Source organism: Rhinoraja longicauda, chromosome 13 (assembly GCF_053455715.1).
Source record: "Rhinoraja longicauda isolate Sanriku21f chromosome 13, sRhiLon1.1, whole genome shotgun sequence".
In the NCBI taxonomy this organism is placed as follows: domain Eukaryota; kingdom Metazoa; phylum Chordata; class Chondrichthyes; order Rajiformes; family Arhynchobatidae; genus Rhinoraja; species Rhinoraja longicauda.
Window position 1 is genome coordinate 22,134,548 of NC_135965.1, and position 17,710 is coordinate 22,152,257.

General features: G+C 46.8%; 1 protein-coding gene across 2 annotated transcripts in view; it reads right to left on the reverse strand.

The window, feature by feature from the left end:
* LOC144599535 (fibroblast growth factor 12-like) overlaps nt 1-17,710 on the reverse strand; it is a 79,150-nt gene that overhangs the window by 44,471 nt on the left and 16,969 nt on the right. The window contains exons 2-4 of one of the 2 annotated variants that reach the window (XM_078410544.1): nt 16,709-16,717; nt 14,715-14,825; nt 6,149-6,252 (exon numbers count right to left, since the gene is read on the reverse strand). In XM_078410544.1, coding sequence (XP_078266670.1) covers nt 6,149-6,252; nt 14,715-14,825; nt 16,709-16,717 — 224 coding nt within the window. Of the gene's footprint in view, nt 1-6,148; nt 6,253-14,714; nt 14,826-16,708; nt 16,718-17,710 lie in introns of those variants that run through there. The other variant, XR_013548014.1, reaches the window with a different exon arrangement.

Consider the following 17,710-nt stretch of genomic DNA (forward strand, 5'->3'; position numbering starts at 1 on the left):
TTCCTACCTGCAGTTCTTTTGCTTTTCAATAACATAGTACTGTAGTTCTAATAATAAAGTCCAGAGCAAGAACCATATTCATTGAATTTAACAACTTTCCATATACTGGGGCAGATGGAAAAAAATTGGTTGGAGGGGTTTGAGTCATAGAGTGATACAGCATAGAAACAGGCCCTTCAGCCCAACTCGTCCCTGCCAACCAAGATGCCCCATCTACACTAGTACCATCTGAACACGTCACCTATCCTTTTTCCCCAGAGTTGCTGCCTGACCTGCAGTTACTGCAGCATTTCTGTGTCTATCTTTGGTATGAACCAGCATCTGCAGTTATTTATTTCTATATGTTGTTATATGTGGTTTTAAAGTTCATACATTCATGTTATTGGAGGAGAATTAGGCCATTCGGCCCTTCGTCCCATCAAGTCTAATCATGGCAGATAATTCGGCATTCAATCGTGGCAGATCTATCTTTCCCTATTAACCTCATTCTTCTGCCTTCTCCGCATAACCCCCGACACCCTCGCTAATCAATAATCTGTCAATCTCTGCCTTAAAAATATCCATTGAAGGCGTCTGCTGCCGTCTGTGGCAATGAATTCCACAGATTCACCACCATCTGAAGAACTCTCCCCTCTCCCCTCCCTGGGACTATTGTAGATGGGACATCTTAGTTAGCATGGATGGGTTGGGCTGAAGGGCCTGTTTCCACTTAAAGAGGGGAGAGAGGGGTGGCAAGTGGTTTCGGAAGGAGAGTCCAAAGAGCCTTGCCAGGAAAAAGCTTGTGATGATACAAGATTAAATCAAATCCTGATTCTATGTATAACCATGTATAAGTTGATGATGATACAGCTGACAGAAACTACTAGTGAGTGCCGGGGATTGTGTGAAGATGGAAATCCTTACAGACAATGTGCAGTCAGCACACACACACACACAACTATAGAGCAAGCTGGCAGAAAGGGCTGTGAAAAGTAGTAACTCACTCCACCTGATTTCCCCTGTGTGGGAAGTGGCTGAGAACACAGGGAAACAGGAGGGGAACTGGGTGACTCATTCCACAACTGGCGTAGTTGGTGGACCTGGTGCCTCACAGTGCCTGAGACCCGGGTTCGACCATGGCCTGTCTGTGTGGAGTTTCTGTCAGGTGCTGGGAGGCAGTGGCTCTAAACGCCGATCCACACATTTATGCATGATCTGGGAATTGTTTACTTCATTATTGTCACGTGTACCAGGGTACAGTGTGAAGCTTTTTGCTGTATGCTATCCAGTCAAAGAAAAGGCTACGCATGATTATAATTGAGCTGTCCAGATAATAGATACACCGCACAAGATTTAGTGCAAGTTAAAATCCAATTAAAGGAAGTTATGAAGAACAGGTAAAGAATATTTGGGCGGCACGGTAGCGCAGCGGTAGAGTTGCTGCTTTACAGCGAATGCAGCGCCGGAGACTCAGGTTCGATCCTGACTACGGGTGCTGCACTGTAAGGAGTTTGTACGTTCTCCCCGTGACCTGCGTGGGTTTTCTCCGAGATCTTCGGTTTCCTCCCACACTCCAAAGACGTACAGGTATGTAGGTTAATTGGCTGGGTAAATGTAAAAATTGTCCCTAGTGGGTGTAGGATAGTGTTAATGTACGGGGATCGCTGGGCGGCACGGACTTGGTGGGCCGAAAAGGCCTGTTTCCGGCTGTATATGATATGATATGATATGATATGATATGATATGATATGATAATAGGCCTGGGGCAGATCAGGGTAGCACAGTGGTACCCTAATGGTAGAGCTGTTGCCTTACAACGCCCGAGACACGGGTCGATCCTGACCTCGAGTCCTGTCGGTATGAAGTTTGTACGGTCTCCCCGTGACCGCATGTGGGTTTTCTCCAGTTTCCTCCCACACTCCAAAGACGTGCAGGTTTGTAGGCTAATTGGTCTCTATAAATTGCACCTAATATCTAGGATAGAATTAATATATTGGTGATCGTTGATTGGCATGGACTCTGTGGGCTGAAGGGCCTGTTTCCACACTCTAAACTCTAAAGATCATATTGAATGGCAGGGGCCATGTGGCCTACTCCTGCTCCTATTGTCCTATGTTCAGAGCACAGAAAATCGAACCGTTTTACACAGGAACAGGCCCTTCAGCCCACAATGTCTGTGCTAATCATGATACCTATATCATTCCCATTTCTGCCTTTTGGCAACTTGAGATTCGTTCCATTTGGACTGGTATGTCAATCATTTGTAATACTTATTCTCTGTCTATTACTGTTCCATTCATAATTTCCCTTTGTCTTTTAAGGTGGTCTTAAAGTAATCTATTCATGTTACAAAGACAAATACAATGTCCTCCTTTGAAAGCTTAGTCCACCCCTTGGACTCTATACAAAGATTTTCATTTGGGACTTGATTACATTCAAACTCTCCCCTACGTTATCACAGAGACTGGAGTCATACAGCACAGAAATAGGCCCTTCGGCCTTACTACTCCATGCCAACCAAGGTGCCCGCGTTTGGCCTATATGCCTCTCAACCTTTCCTATCCATGTACCTGTCCAAGTGGCTTTTAAATGCTGTTATCGTACTTGCCTCAACTACCACGTCTTGCAGCTTGTTCCATATACCCACCATCTTCTGAGTGAAAAAGATGTACCTCAGGTTCCTGTTAATTATTTCTCTTCTTGCCTCTAGTTCTTGATGCTCTCTAGTTCTTGACCCCCTGCCCTTGGGAGAAAAAACTCTGTGCATTCACACTGTCTGTTCCGCTCATGATTTTATGTACCTCCATAAGATCACCCCTCATCTCCTGCACTGCCAGGAATAAAGTCCTAGCCTGCCCAACCTCTCCCCATAGTCCAGGCCCTCGAGTCCTGGCCACACCCTTAGAAATCTTTCCAGCTTAATGGTATCTTCCCCACAGCAAGGTTCGCAAAACTGAACTACACGCTACATGAAATATTTTAGGATTCAGCTCACTGATGCTCACTAATCTTTTCCCATAACCTCTCAATGCCTCTCAAATTAACTTTACCAATTCCCTTTCTTAAACCTCCCAGGTTGCTAAGAAAGTATTGTTCCCGAATTTTTCCAAAGCGATCGGAAAATATCTGTAATTTGCAATTTTAAAAATCTGTGCTCAGGTGGCTGTCAGCAAGATTTGAGGTTCAGAGAAGTCTTTAGCTGGCAGCACAAGATACGAGGAACCCTGTTTGCAGCCAGTGCTGCTGACTCTGCAAAGAATATCTTCTGGGGAGAAGAGGCAGCAAGGAAATTAATCTTGTCACTACAGGAGTGCCACCAGAAAAAAGACTGTAATTGTAAATGTAATAAAAGACATTGCTGCCTTAAAAATTGAAACAAATTTAGCGTATTTGCCATTGTCATTGGAATAATTGAAAAACTTTTGGTGGTTAGTTGGCCCACTTCTTCACACTGCGCTGGCAAGGCCGCCAGCACAATCAAGGACCATTCTCACCCTGGTCACTCCCTCTGTAATACATGCAGTTCTCAAGCTGTGGCACAGTGACGCAGCTGGGAGAGCCGCTGCCTCACATGCCAGAGACCGGGTTCGATCCTGACCTTGGGTGCTATCTGTTTGGAGTTTGCAGCACGTCCTTCCCGTGACCTCATGCGTTTCCTTCAGGTGCTCCAGTTTCCTCCCGCATCTCAAAGACGTGTGGATTTGGGTAACTGACCTCTGTAAATTGCCCCTGGGGTGCAGGGAGTAGATGTGAAAGTGAAAAAACATAGAACTGGTGTGAACGGGTGATCGATGGTCATCGTGGACTCAGTGGGCCGTCGGACCTGTTTCCATGCTGTAGCTCGAAACTAAATGCCACTAATGCCACCACCCCCTGCCAGTGTGTTCCAGGCACTTGCCACCCTCGGTGTAAAAAGGTTGTCCTGCGCATCTCCTTTAAATTTTGCTACCCTCATTAGTATTTGATTTTACCATCCTGGGAAAAAGGTTCTGACTGTCGACCCTATCTATTCCTGTCTCAGCAGGTTAAAGTAGCAAGAATCAACATTCACATTCAAGAGTCCAGAGGGAAGGGATAAGATGGTCTCTGATGTCTTGCTGGAGATATTCCAAAGCCTGTGGGCACTGCAGCGTTGGAATGAGTCCTGGACAAGGAGGTTAAGTTTTCTTTCATTTAAGTTTTGTTATGTTTCAGTAAAGTTATTTTAAAATAGAAATAGAACCCACATAAATTGAGTGCCTGGGGATAAAGGCCAAAGCAACAAAAAAAAAAAGACGAAACAGGTTTGCTCCAGAGTTAAACTCTTTTACACTGTGCCATCATTTGCTAACAGTGCAGATGCACAAATCAAAGGCAAGATATCTGGATGAGCAACGAGGAATGTTGCCTTTGATCAAAATGTGTGAACGTTGCCACAATAGACTGCGGATGCTGGCACCTTAAGCAAAACAGTGCCGGAGGAACTCAGCAGGACAAGCAGCATCCGCGGAGGGAATGGACAAGGCAACGTTTTGGGTTGGGACCCTTCTTCAGATGGAAGCGTCGCCTGTCTATTTCCTCGACAGATGCTGCCTGACCAGCTGGGTTTCTCCAGCACTTTGCGTTTTGTGTGAATTATGCATTGCTCACACTCATCTGTGTTCTAATTGACAAGTTCAGTGTTGAATCAACACTGGGGCGCAGCAGCGGAGTTGCTGCCTTACAACGCCAGAGACCAAGGTTCGATCCTGTCTACGGGTGCTGTCTGTGTGGAGTTTGTACATTCTCCCTGTGAGTGCGTGGCTAGCCTCCGGGTGCTCCGGTTTACCACCATATTCCAAAGACGTGCGGATTTGTAGGTTAATTGGCAATTGTAAATTGTTCCTAGTGCGGAGGATAGAACTTGCCTACAGGGATCGCTGGCCAGCAGGGACTTGGTGGGCCGAAGGGCCTGTCTCCACGATGTATCTCTAAAACTAAAACATAAAGTTTTGAAGAGGTTTTTAGATTTTAAGAACTTGAGTGAAATCTCCTCGTCAGGCCTGCAGTGTATTGGAGATAGAGTCCTTGATCATCAGAGAGGTGGCAATGGAATTGCTTCTCAGCTCTCTCTGGCAACAATGTGTGACATTTGTCAAGGCTTTGGCTATACATTTCTCATGTGGAATGTCACAGCGAGCACAAGCAACTCCAATAACAAGAGACTAATTTCTAGGTCGAAAATACTTTCTGAATTAATAATTAATAAGGCACTTTCTTTCCTGAAGACGTCAAGTTTACAACCGCTGACAGAATCAGGCAAGCTCGAACATGCTGGTAGATTCTAATCTGGGGGAGGTAAAAATGAGACTGGACATGTTGTGATACCGTTGTGGACAGTGCACTTGGGATGAAATCCTTTCCCCTGCCAACCCGCGCTCCCGGGGAACAATGGCGGATGGGCGAGGAGAGGGACGTGGCTTCGCTGGTTATCAAGCCAAGCAAAAAGCGACACGTTCAACGCAACACACATGGTGAATGACTGCCCACTGAGGCTTTTCCCTGGTGGCATCAAGGCCATCCACTCAGCAACTGATGTTGCCCTGGCTTGGATATCTACCCTTGACCTACAACTTTAGGCTGTGCACGCCATGCACAAGAAGAAGAATGCAACACCAAACAGTTGATGTGCATCTCTTTCCATGCCACTTCCACAGAGCAAGTCAGTCTACCCCATGCACCCAGCTATACCCAGAAAGGCCCAACAATGTCTCGATGCTCGTGACCAAGGAGAGTGGGCGGCACGGTGGCGCAGAGGTAGAGGAGCTCATTTACAGCACCAGAGACCTGGGTTCGATCCTGACAACGGGTGCTGTCTCTTCGGAGTTTGTTTGTTCTCCTTGTGACCGTGTGGGTTTTCTCTGGGAGCTCCAGTGTCCTCCCACACTGCAAAGACGTACAGGTTCGTAGGTTAATTGGCTTCTGTAAATTGTGAATTGTCCCTAGTGTGTAGGATAGTGCTAGTGTACGGGGTGATCGGTGGTCGGTGCGGACTCTGTGGGCCGAAGGGCTGCTTCCGTGTTGTAACTCTAAAGGGGGGGGCAATGGCATCGTATGGGAGGCGCATTCCCAATCTCGTTGTACCCCTGTACAATGACAATAAAGATATATTGTATATGTATTGTATTGTATTGGAGGAGGATGCACTCACCGAGTTGTAGAGAAGTCCTTCGCCGTTCATGGCCATGTAGAGGCCAGACTTCACGCCTTGTATCGCCACCACCCGCAGTCCCACAGGGATCAGGTTGAACAGAGCTGGAAGAGGACAGAGCCATTCATCAGTGTGGTAATCACCTATTCCTGATACTTACTCATAGTGGCATCCCCAACACCCCTGCTATCAACAGGGCAGCATAGTGGCGCAGTGGTGGAGTTGCTGCCTCACAGCACCAGAGACCCGGGTTCAATCCTGACAACGGGTGCTGTCGCTACGGTGTTTGCACGTTCTCCCTGCGTGGGTTTTCTCCGGGTGCTCCGGTTTCCTCCCACACTCAAAAGACGTACTGGTTTGTAGGTTAATTGGCTTTTGTAAAATTGTAAATTGTCCCTAGTGTGTCAGATAGTGTTGGTGTACGGGGTAATCGCTGGTTGGCGGGTCTCGGTGACCGAAGGGCCTGTTTCTGCGCTGTCTCTCCAAAGTAAAGTAAATCTCTTAAAGGCCACTGTCCACCACCCCTGGCAACATGTTCCAGGCCCCCACCCTCTGTGTAAAAAAACTTGCCTGCACATCTCATTTAAACTTTGCCCCTCTCACCTTAAAGCTATGCCCACAAGAATTTGACATTTCCACTCTGGGAAAAGGGAAAACAATTCACTGCAAACATGTTGCTGTAGTCAAGAGTCAAGTGAAGAGTGTTTAATTGTCATTTGGCCCGGCAACAGAACAATGAAATTCGTACTTAGAACCTAGTCAGAATTGTTACACCTCTGCTTGGCTAATCTCTCTGAAGAACATTTAAGAGCGTTCTCCTTAATAGCGTGGAAGAACAGTCTCCCAGGCAATCAAGCTTATCCCCACTCTGCCTAAAGTTGGGGTCACAGCAACCAAGCAGGAACCGCCAGACTCAAGAACATCCTCTGAGATTTATAGTCATATACAGCACAGAAACAGGCATTACAGCCCAACTCAACCATGCCAACCAAGATACTCCATCTAAGCTAGTTCCATTTACCCGCGTTTGGCCCATATCCCTCTAAACCTTTCCTAACCATGTACCTATTCAAATGTCTTTTAAATGTTGTCATAATAACTGCCTCAATAACCTCCTCTGGCAGCTCATTCCATACAGCCACCACCTTCTGAGTGAAAGAGTTTGCAAGTTTTCCCTGTGACCCCTTGGGTTTCCTCCAAATGCTCCAGCTTCCTCCCACATTACCAAAGGCGTGCGGTTTTGTAGGTTAATTGACCGCTGCAAATTGCTCCTAATGTGCAGGGAGTGGATGAGAAAGTAGCATAACATAGAACTAGTGTGAACAGGTGACCAATGGTTGGTGTGAACTCGGTGGGCCAAAGGGCCTGTTGTATCTCTAAACTAATCTAATCTATGTCTTTATTCAGAAGGTAGCAAATCTACATTTAGACTGTCCTTCTCTGTCCTTTAGACTTTAGAGATATAGCACGGAAACAGGCCCATCGGCCCACCAACTCTGCGCCAATCAGCAATCACCCCATACACTAATACTATCCTACACACAAGGGACAATTTACAGAAGCCATTTAACCTATAAATCCTGCACGTCTTTGGAGTGTGGGAAGAAACCAGAGCACCCGGGGAAAACCCATGCGGTCACAAGGAGAACATACAAAGTCCGTACAGACATACCCATAGTCAGGATCGAACCCGGACCTCTGGCGCTGTAAGGCAGCAACTCTACCTGTTGCGCGACTCTGCCGCACTTGCGGGATGCCTAAACATTGCCCCTCAGGTATATATTAAATCTTTACCCTCTCACCTTTTTGGGCTGTTGCAGGCAAAATGTTGTTCCGTTCCCCACACACTGAAACCAAGCCTGCACTGCGTGTTCAGGAAGATGAGCAGCACTAAATCTGTGCTGTCACAGCACAAGCTTATCATTGCCGGCCAGACTCACAGATAGCCGAGCGACAGAACCGCCTCCCAGCTCTTTAATTGCATCCCTGATTAATGACGAGAGCCCAGTGCCACTCGGTGGGTTAATCTAATTATAAGCCATCCACTTTTACACAAAGCGAATTATTGCCTCCACTCTCTCCTCGCCCATCACAATCAGAAGCATCACCACTGGGCTAAATTGCAAATTAACTCATTAGCAGGGTTTGGAATGCTGCATGAATTTGCCAGTGCCAATTTATCAGTGCCACCAATTCCCAATGAGATGGGAATTGTTGGCACTGATAACTAACTGGATCTTAGAGCAGCCAAATGCTCATTGGTAAGGGAGCTAGGCAAAGACCACAGTCCAAGATGCAGGAGATGGCCAATCAACCCCTCAAATATAGTCATAGACAGTCGCACAGCATGAAAATAGGACCTTCGGCCCAACTCGCTCATGCTGACCAAGATGCCCCATCTAAGCTGGTCCCATTTGCCTGCGTTTGGCCCATACCCCTCCAGTGGTGAATCTGTGACAGCTGTCGAGACCGTCATTGGGTATTTTAAAAACGGAGATTGACAGGTTCTTGATTAAGAGTCTCAGCAGCCATGGGGAGAAGACAAGAGAATGGGGTTGAGAGGGAAAGATAGATCAGCCATGGTTGAATGGCGGAGTAGACGATGGACTGAATGGCCGATTTCTGCTCCTCTGACTTATGAAACTTAGAAACCTCATCTACCTATCCATGTTCTCCAGAGATGTTGCTTGACCCAGTGAGTCACTCCAGCATTTTGTCTTCCCTCTCAACCTTTCCTATCCATGTACCAGTCCAAGTGGCTTTTAAATGCTGATATAGTACTTGCCTCAACTACCTCCTCTGGCATTTTGTTCCATATACCCACAACCCTGTGAGTGGAAAAGTTGCCCCTCATGTTCCTACTAAATCCTTCCCCTCTCACCTTAAACTTATGTCCTCTGGCTCAGATTCCCCTTCCATGAGTGAAAGACTCTGTGCATTCACCCTATCAATTCCCCTCATGATTTTATGTACACCTATAAGATCACCCCTCAGCCTCCTGCATACCAAGGAATTAAGTCCTGGCTGTAAATATAAATATGCGCCATCGTTCGATTAGGTCACAGTTGATTTACACCATGGCTTAATTCTGTGCCAGTGACGATGTTAAAGGTCCAGGTAGATGGATTTTTGCAATGCAGTCAAGAGGGTTACAGGTACTGACCTTTGCCCACCATACACACCATCCTCTGTGTGAAAAAGGTTGTCCCTCAAAAAGGTTTGAATTAAATCTTGCCCCACCTTGATTCCCCTACTCTGGGCAAATGATTCTGTGCATCTACCCAATCTATTCCCCTCATGATTTTACCCCTGGTTGATTACCCCTCAGCCTCCTGCACTCCAAGAAATGAAGTCCTAGCCTGCACAGCCTCTCCTATAGCTCAGGCCCTCGAGTCCTGGCAACATGCTCATTGTGCCTGGAAAGCTGCACAAGAATTTCTTTCTTCCACTCCTGGTGCAAAGACAATTAAACTGTCTCGATGTGACTTTCGAACACTCACAGGCAATGAAACAAAGGTTTCCGTCCGAGTTATTTACACCACAGCTGGCTTTCCTGAAAACAGCAGCTCACTATTCTGATACTCTGAAGGTTACAAAATTGTTGAATGTAAGCGACAAATATTCATGGGCAGAATGGCTGGCTCACAACACCAGAGACATGGGTTCAATCCTGACGATGGCGCTGTCTGTACGGAGTTTGTACGTTCGCCCTGTGACTGTGGGTCTTCTCCGGGTGCTCTGGCTTCCTCCCACACTCCAAAGACATACAAGTTTGTAGGTTAATTGGCTTCAGTAAGAATTGTAAATTGTCCCTAGTGTGTAGGATAGTGCAAGTGTATGGGGATCGTGGACCCGGTGGGCCGAAGGGCCGTTTTCAGTGCTGCATCTCTAAACTAAACTAACCAGGGCACAGGGATTTCTCTCCTGCTCCACTGTAAGCTTCTATCTTTCTGCAGCTCCAGTTTTCAGCTGCAGTTTCTGGAGCAAACACTCCAGGCACAGCAGAGTGACAGCAGCACAGTTGTTCTGTGAAAGATGCGTGGGTGTTGCTGCCTGAACTCCAGCTAAAACTCCTCTTCATCACTGGCGACGTGAAAGCATATCGCAGTCTCCCGCGGGAAGGATTCCAAGAAAGTGCCGCTGCTGCTGTTGTCCTGAACTCAGGGAAATCTCTGTTCCTTACAGATATAAAAACGCCAGCAACTTGCTGGCAATCACAGCTCCCCCTGCATTGACATTTCCAAGCACACATCCAGGTCTGAGGGAGAGTCATTGGTAGAAACAAGGAACTGCAGATGCCAGTTTACACAAAAGGTCACAGGTGCTGGAGTAACTCAGAAGGTCAGGCAGCGTCTTTGGAGAACAAGGACAGCTGACTTTGGAGATACAGCATGGAAACAGTTACTTCGGCCCATCGAGACGATACCAACCAACAATCACCCTGTACACTAGCACTGTCCGACACACTAAGGACAATTTACGATTTTACAGGAGCCAATTAATCTACAAACCTGCACATCTTTGGAATGTGGGAGGAAACCGGAACTCCTGGAAGAAACCCACGTGATCACAGGGAGAATGCGAAAACTACATACAGACAGCACCCAAGGTCAGGTTGGAGCCCGGGTCTCTGGTGCTGTAAGGCAGCAGCTCTACAGCTGTGCCACCTCAAACGTTTCTGGTCAGGATCCTTTCCACACAATCCACATCAATGTTATTGTGTCCATCATTCTGATGAAGAGCCTTGACCCAATACATCACTTAACCATCTTCTCCAGAGATGCTGCCTGACCCGCTGAGTTACGAGAGTCATAGGTTTGGGTTTATTAGTGTTGCATGTACTGAAGTACAGTGTAAGGCTTGGTTTTGTATGCTATATAATCAGATCAGATAATACTATGCATAAATACAATCCAGTCAAACCCAAGTACAATGGGTAGGTGAAGGGAAAGACACAGAGTGCAGAATATAGTTCTCAGCATTATAGCGCATCAGTTCCAGAGACAAAGTCCAATGTCCGCAATGGGGTAGAGGCCAATCAGACAGTACCTTAGCTTATGGAAGGAGCTTTCAGAAGCCTGAAAATAGAGGGGAAGAAGCTGTTCTTGAGTCTAGTGATGCACGCTTTCAAGCTTCTGTACCTTCTGCTGGACAGGAACAGGGAGAAGAAGGAATGGCTGAGATGGCTGAGTCTGATTATGTTGGCTGTTTTTCCAAGGCAGTTTAAAGTGTAGATGAAGTCAGCACTGGTCTGTGTGATGGACTGGGTTACATCCACAGCTCTGCAATTTCTTGAAATCTTGGGTAGAGCTGTTACCAAACCAAACCTGACAGTATGATTCGTATGGTGCACCTGCAGATGTATGCAAGAGTCATGGGAAATAGACCCATACACCATGGAAATAGGCTCTTCAGCCCAACTCGTTCATGCCAACCAAGATCCCCCATCTAAGCTAGTCCCATTTGCCCGCGTTTGCCCCAGATAGAGTCATACAGCGTGGAAACAGGTCCTTTAGCCCAACATGCCCATGCCGCCTAACATGCCCCGTCTACAATAGTTCCACCTACCTGCATTTGGCCCATATATCCCTCTAAATATGTCCTAGCCATGTACCTGTCCAAATGTTTCTTAAACTTGCGATAGTACCTGCTTCAACTACCTCCTCTGGCAGCTCGTTTCATATACCCACCACCCTCTGCGTGAAAGGTTACCCCTCAGCTTCCTAGTAAATCTTTTCCCCCCTCACCTTAAACCTATGTCCTCTGGTTCTTGGTTCCCCTACTCTGGGCAAGAGTTTCCTCAGAGTATCCCTCAGCAAATCATGTTTTTCCCTGTGTAATACTTGCTACCCCTATGAGCAGTCCATTTCTAAATCGCACGATCACCACCACCAACACAAAATAAAAAGCATACTACATATAAACAAGCCACCAGTGTGTAACTGATTAGATATATAGGGACAGGTTGTGTCGGCATATATTCCTTGGAGCGCAGGGGGCTGAGGGGCAATTTTATAGCGGTGTGTAAAATCATGTGGGGAATAGATAGGGTAGATGCACAGACTCTTTTTCCCAAAGTAGGGGAATCAAGAACCAGAAAAGATAGGTTTAAAGGTGAGAGAGGAAAGATTTAGTAAGAAACTGAAGGGCAACCTTTTCCACACAAAGTGTGGTGGGTATATGGAACAAGAGGAAGTAGTTGAGGCAGATAATATACCAACATTTAAAAGACACACACGGAAAGGAACGTGGCTATGAAAGATTTTGTGTGACATGGGCAAAATGCTGTTAGGTGGGACGAGCGTAGACGAGCCATCTTGGTCGGCATGGAAAGGTTGGGCCGAAGGGCCTGGTTTGTGCGTTATGACAATGAACAATAGAGCCATCCGTGGAGAATTGACGAGTATGTCGGGAGATTAGTTAGTAGCGTGGAATTAATGTAAATGGGTGGTTGTGGGTCAGTGTAGACTTGGCGGGCTGAATGGCCTGTTTCTATGCTGTATGACACTGGGGGCAATATACAGTGGCCAAGGGGGAAAGGAATGTTTTGTCACAACCGATGTGTTCAGCTGGTAAATTAAAACGTATTGGCACAGGATTCGGGTGAACAGCCGTTCACACACAGACAGACTTCTTCCGTTGGCATGTGTCATCGCCAGGAACAAATCTCCCCTCAAATAGTGGCAATGGATCAGATCCAGAAATAAGGATGGCGTCATCTGTGAAACACCCTAAACCCACTGAGTAGGAAGGAACTACAGATGCTGGGTTATACCGAAGATAGACACATAAAGCTGGAGTAACTCAGTGGGTCAGGCACCACAGATCCATTCTCACCCATGCAGACTTGAATCAATTACTTTACTTTGGACCTTAGAGATACAGTGTGGAAATAGGCCCTTCGGCCCACCAAGACCCACACGGTCACAGGGAGGACATGCAAACTCTGTACAGACAGTACCCGGGGTCAGGATTGAACCCAGGTCTCTGGTGCTGGGAGGCAGCCGCTCTACCAGCTGTGCCACCTTGCCACCCAGTGTGTCTTTAGTGCGAGGCAGGCATTTCAAGGGTGAAGTTATAACAACTGCAGACTGGCCAAACACTATTTGTCGCAAACAAGTTTAATTCTGCCACTGGCTAGATAAACTCTCACTGATGGCAATAGGTTTAATAATTTACACAGTTGTGAAAATTTAAGTATTCCCAGTCAGATGTGAAACAGACTGGAAAGGTGTCAGGTCAATGGAAGGAATCCAAGCGTTGGAGCTGATTAATGAGTCGCTGCGGAGAGAATGGAAGAGAAGAACCAACTATTTATAGCCGATTCATGGTGTCTCTCTCTGCCTCAGGACATCCCAAAGGCTTTACGGCCAAACTAACCACTCTGGAAGTGAAGACACACTGGTGATGCAAGAAACGAGGCTGCTGATTTAACGCAGCTAAGCATTGTAGCCCCCTCTCAATGTAAACCTCCCTCAACCATCAAGCAGAAGCTCGTGTCCAGGAGGTTGAGGGGTGATCTTATAGAGGTGTACAAAATCATGAAAGGAATAGATCAGGTAAACACAGAGTCTCTTGCCCGGAGTAGGGGAATCGAAAACCAGAGGACAGAGGTTTATGGTGAGTGGAGGGGAAATTAATAGGAAACTGAGGGGTAACCTATTTTGCACAAAGGGTGGTAGGTTTATGGATTGAGCTGCCAGAGGAGGTAGTTGAGGCAGGTACTATCGCAACCTTAAAGAAACATTTAGACAGGTACATGTATAGGGTAGGTTTACAAGGATATGGGCCAAATGCAAGCAGGTGGGACTAGTATAGATAGGGCGTTGGTCGAAGGGCCTGTTTCCATGCTGTATGACTCTATCAAAGTCCCCTTCCACCTTGTACCAAAGAGGGCAACCCTTCCCCTCCCAATTACCCAACAAATTGTCCTGCACCTTCCCCATCCATCACTGCTCCTGCCCACCAGACAAGCCCCCTCCCGACCCATGAGCAAAGTCTGTCCAACCAGTCGAACCCTCTTCAAATCCAGCCTAGTCCCTGCTTCTTCCCATTGGCAAAGCCCCCTTCCTGCCCACCATCCCAACCCCCTTTCCCTTTTCCCTGGCCAACTCCCCCTTCCTACCAAGCACAGAACATAGAATAGTACAGCACAGAAACTGGTTCTTTGGCCCACAATGTCTGTGCCGAACATGATGTCAAGACCAACTCTTATCTGCCTGCACATAATCCATATCCCTCCATTCCCATCATATCCTTGTGCCTATCCACAAGTCTGATAAATGCCACTATCGTATTTGCCTCCACCACTATCCATGGCAGCGCATTGAAGGTATTCACCACCCTCAGTGTGAAAAACCCTCAGAATGTGGGAAGAAACCGGAGCACCCGGAGAAAACCCACCTGGTTACCGGGAGAACGTACAAACTCCATATGGACAGCACCTGCAGTCATGATCAAACCCGGGTCTCTGGCACTGCGAGGCAGCAACTCTACCACGGTGCCACTGTGCTGGTCAGAATGGGCACATGGTCTGGCGAGAGAGTGGAGGGTGCAAGTGACTTACTGTAATTACTGTTTTCATCCTTTGTACCATTGACGCTTCCATCCGGCTGCATTTGTAGATAGAAGCCCTGTTGGCAGAACAACCTCGTCACGATACCTTTTAGCTCGGGGTCTGCGGGAAGGGAGAAACAGAGAGAGCAATGAACCCGGAAGGACCGCACCAACTGAAACGCAATTCAGACCCTCGTACAGAGGTACAGCATGGAAACAGGAAGGGTTTCTACGGATACGAACTGATGATATCAGCTAATTGAAAGGACAACGCACTAGTCCAAACTGCCAACTCAGTTGGCATGGACAAAGTGGGCCGAGGGATTGTTTCCATGCTATAACTCAATGGGTGTAAGCTTGACATTGGATCAGACACATGAAGTAGGCCAAAGCAAGTCTAGCAGTGCGTGGAAGGGTAGAGAAAGCAAGAGAGAAAACATAATTTTGTCCGGATTAAAGGAGGTGCCGGACCACCAGTTGCTTGATAATCGGTGGTGGACCTGTACATGGATAGGAAAGGTTTAGGGAGTTATGGGTCAACACAGGCAAATGGGACTAGCTTAGATGTGGAGTAGCCGACTTGTTTCGAATGACACAAGGACAGATGCTGGAATCTTGAGTAAAAAGCAAAGTGCAGGAGAAATATCCGTGGAGGGGATGGACAGACAACATTTCAGGCGATAGGTGGGTCAGTGAGGGGGGGGGGGCAATGGTAGGCAGATGGGTGGAGTAGATGACGAAGGACAGAGGCAAAAAGGACACAAAGGGGTGTCAGATATAATAATAATAATAATATTCATTTATTGTCATTGCAACGAGTACAACGAAATTAAAAAATAGCCAATCCTGACGGTGCGTACAAACATATATGCAATAAATGCAAAAACAAATAAATACATAAATACAATTATATTAAGTACAAGATTTTTTAACGGTGTTGCCTAGTGCAAAGGTAGTGTTCAGTTCTCGTATGGCCCTGGGGTAAAAACTGTTCTTAAGTCTGTTTGTTCGGGATTTGATCGACCTGAAACGTCGACCAGAGGGCAGATGAACAAACAGACGGTGGCCGGGGTGGGATGGATCTTTTATTATTTTGCCTGCTCTACTGAGGCAGCGTAGGCTGAACAGGTGCTCCAGGGAGGGCAGTGAGCAGCCGATGATCTTCTGGGCCGTCGTGATGACCCTCTGAAGGGCCTTCCTGTCCTTTTCTGAGCAGCTGGCATACCATGTGGTTATACAGTATGCCAGCACACTCTCGATGGAGCAGCGATAGAAGGACAACATGAGCTTCTCCTGCAGGTTGGTTTTCCTGAGGATCCTCAGGAAGTGGAGTCTCTGCTGTGCCTTCTTTACTGTGGTGATGGTGTTGGTAGACCAGGTAAGATCCTCTGCGATGTGCGTACCCAGGAACCTGAAAGCGGGTACCCTTTCCACACAGACCCCATTGATGTAGAGTGGGTCGTATTCTACACTGGTTTTTCTAAAGTCAATTATAAGTTCCTTTGTTTTGGAGGAGTTCAGGACCAGATTGTTCACTGAACACCATGCTGCCAGCCTTTGGATTTCATCCCTATAGGCTGTCTCATCTCCTCCTGAGATGAGGAGTGAAAGGTAAAGCCTGAGGGTGGGGGACATGGGAGGAAGGGGTCATGGGGAAGGGGAAAAAAGGGGGGGAGATAACTGGGAAATGGGGGGCTCTGGAGATGAGATATGAGCGTACAGTGGAAGGGAAAGGAGTAGGGTGACCATTGGGGGGGGGGGGGGGGGATGGGTTCTGTGAAAGATGGTAGGCTCCTTGTTCTGCCCCTCCTTCCTCCCTAATGCTAGTAAACGCCAGCAATAAGGTATAAAGCTGGCAGCAATTAAACTCATCTTGTAAGGGCCATGATCCAGAGGAATTGGTTAAATTTGCACGTCGCACTCACCCTAACCCCACCGCCCCCTGGTCATATATACCCCAAAAACCACGCCATTCACTGTGCAGGACAAAGACAGTCTACTCACCTGTACAAACTGCTCGTCATTACAGCCCATCAGTTTGCAATAAAGAGAAAGAGAGATGAAGCATCAGGACACATCACATTTTACATTTTTTAAAAGACGTACATGGATAAAGAAAAAAAAAATGTTAAACCCAGATGCTTAAAACCTGAGGCAATAACCAAAAATATGTTGGAAACACTCAGCAGGTCAGGCAGTATCTGTGGAGAGCGAAACAGAAATAAAGTGGAACAGAGTTTATTTTTCTGAAGAATTTTCAAACATAAAATTCTGCTTAAAACCTAAAAGTTTATTTTCAGTATTGCAAGTCAAAAATTATAAAGACTTTATGTTGCATTGTGTAATAGAGTATCGTTGCACAAGTGTCAACAGAAGTGATTGTTTGCCTATTTCAATGGTCACCCGCAGTGAAACTGACGGACTTTGTTTTTAAGACACAATGATGTCTGATTACTGCAGGGAGGTTACATGAAAAAGATTTTTTTTCCAGGAGTATTTTTTCCCCCAAGACAGTTTTTTTTTCTTCTTGTCAATTTCCAAAGCAGCTCTAAAATCTGGTTGACATGAACAAGTTGGACCAAAGAGCCTGTTTGCCGCTGTATCACTCGAACCTTTGAGCTGCTCTTGGAGACATAGCATGTAACCAGTCCAGTTGAGTATATGGTCAATTGTGATCATGAAGATGTTGGTAGGAGCTCAATAATGGTAACATCATTGTACCGTCAAAGGTAGATGGAGACACAAGAAACTGCAGATGCTAGAATCTTGCGCAGATCACAAACTGCTGGTGGAACTCAGTGGGTCAGGCAGCATCTATAGTTGGGTCACTGCTTCAGACTGATTGAAGTGGTGTTGGGGTGGGTGGGGAGGGGGGGGTGGGAAGAAAAAGCTGGGAAAGAGATGGAAGGCTGAAATCCTGGTGAGTGATAGGTGGATGCACAAGGGTAGATGCTTAGACGTGTGATGGAGGTGGTCATTGTTCGGAGCTGTAGTGATACAAATTGC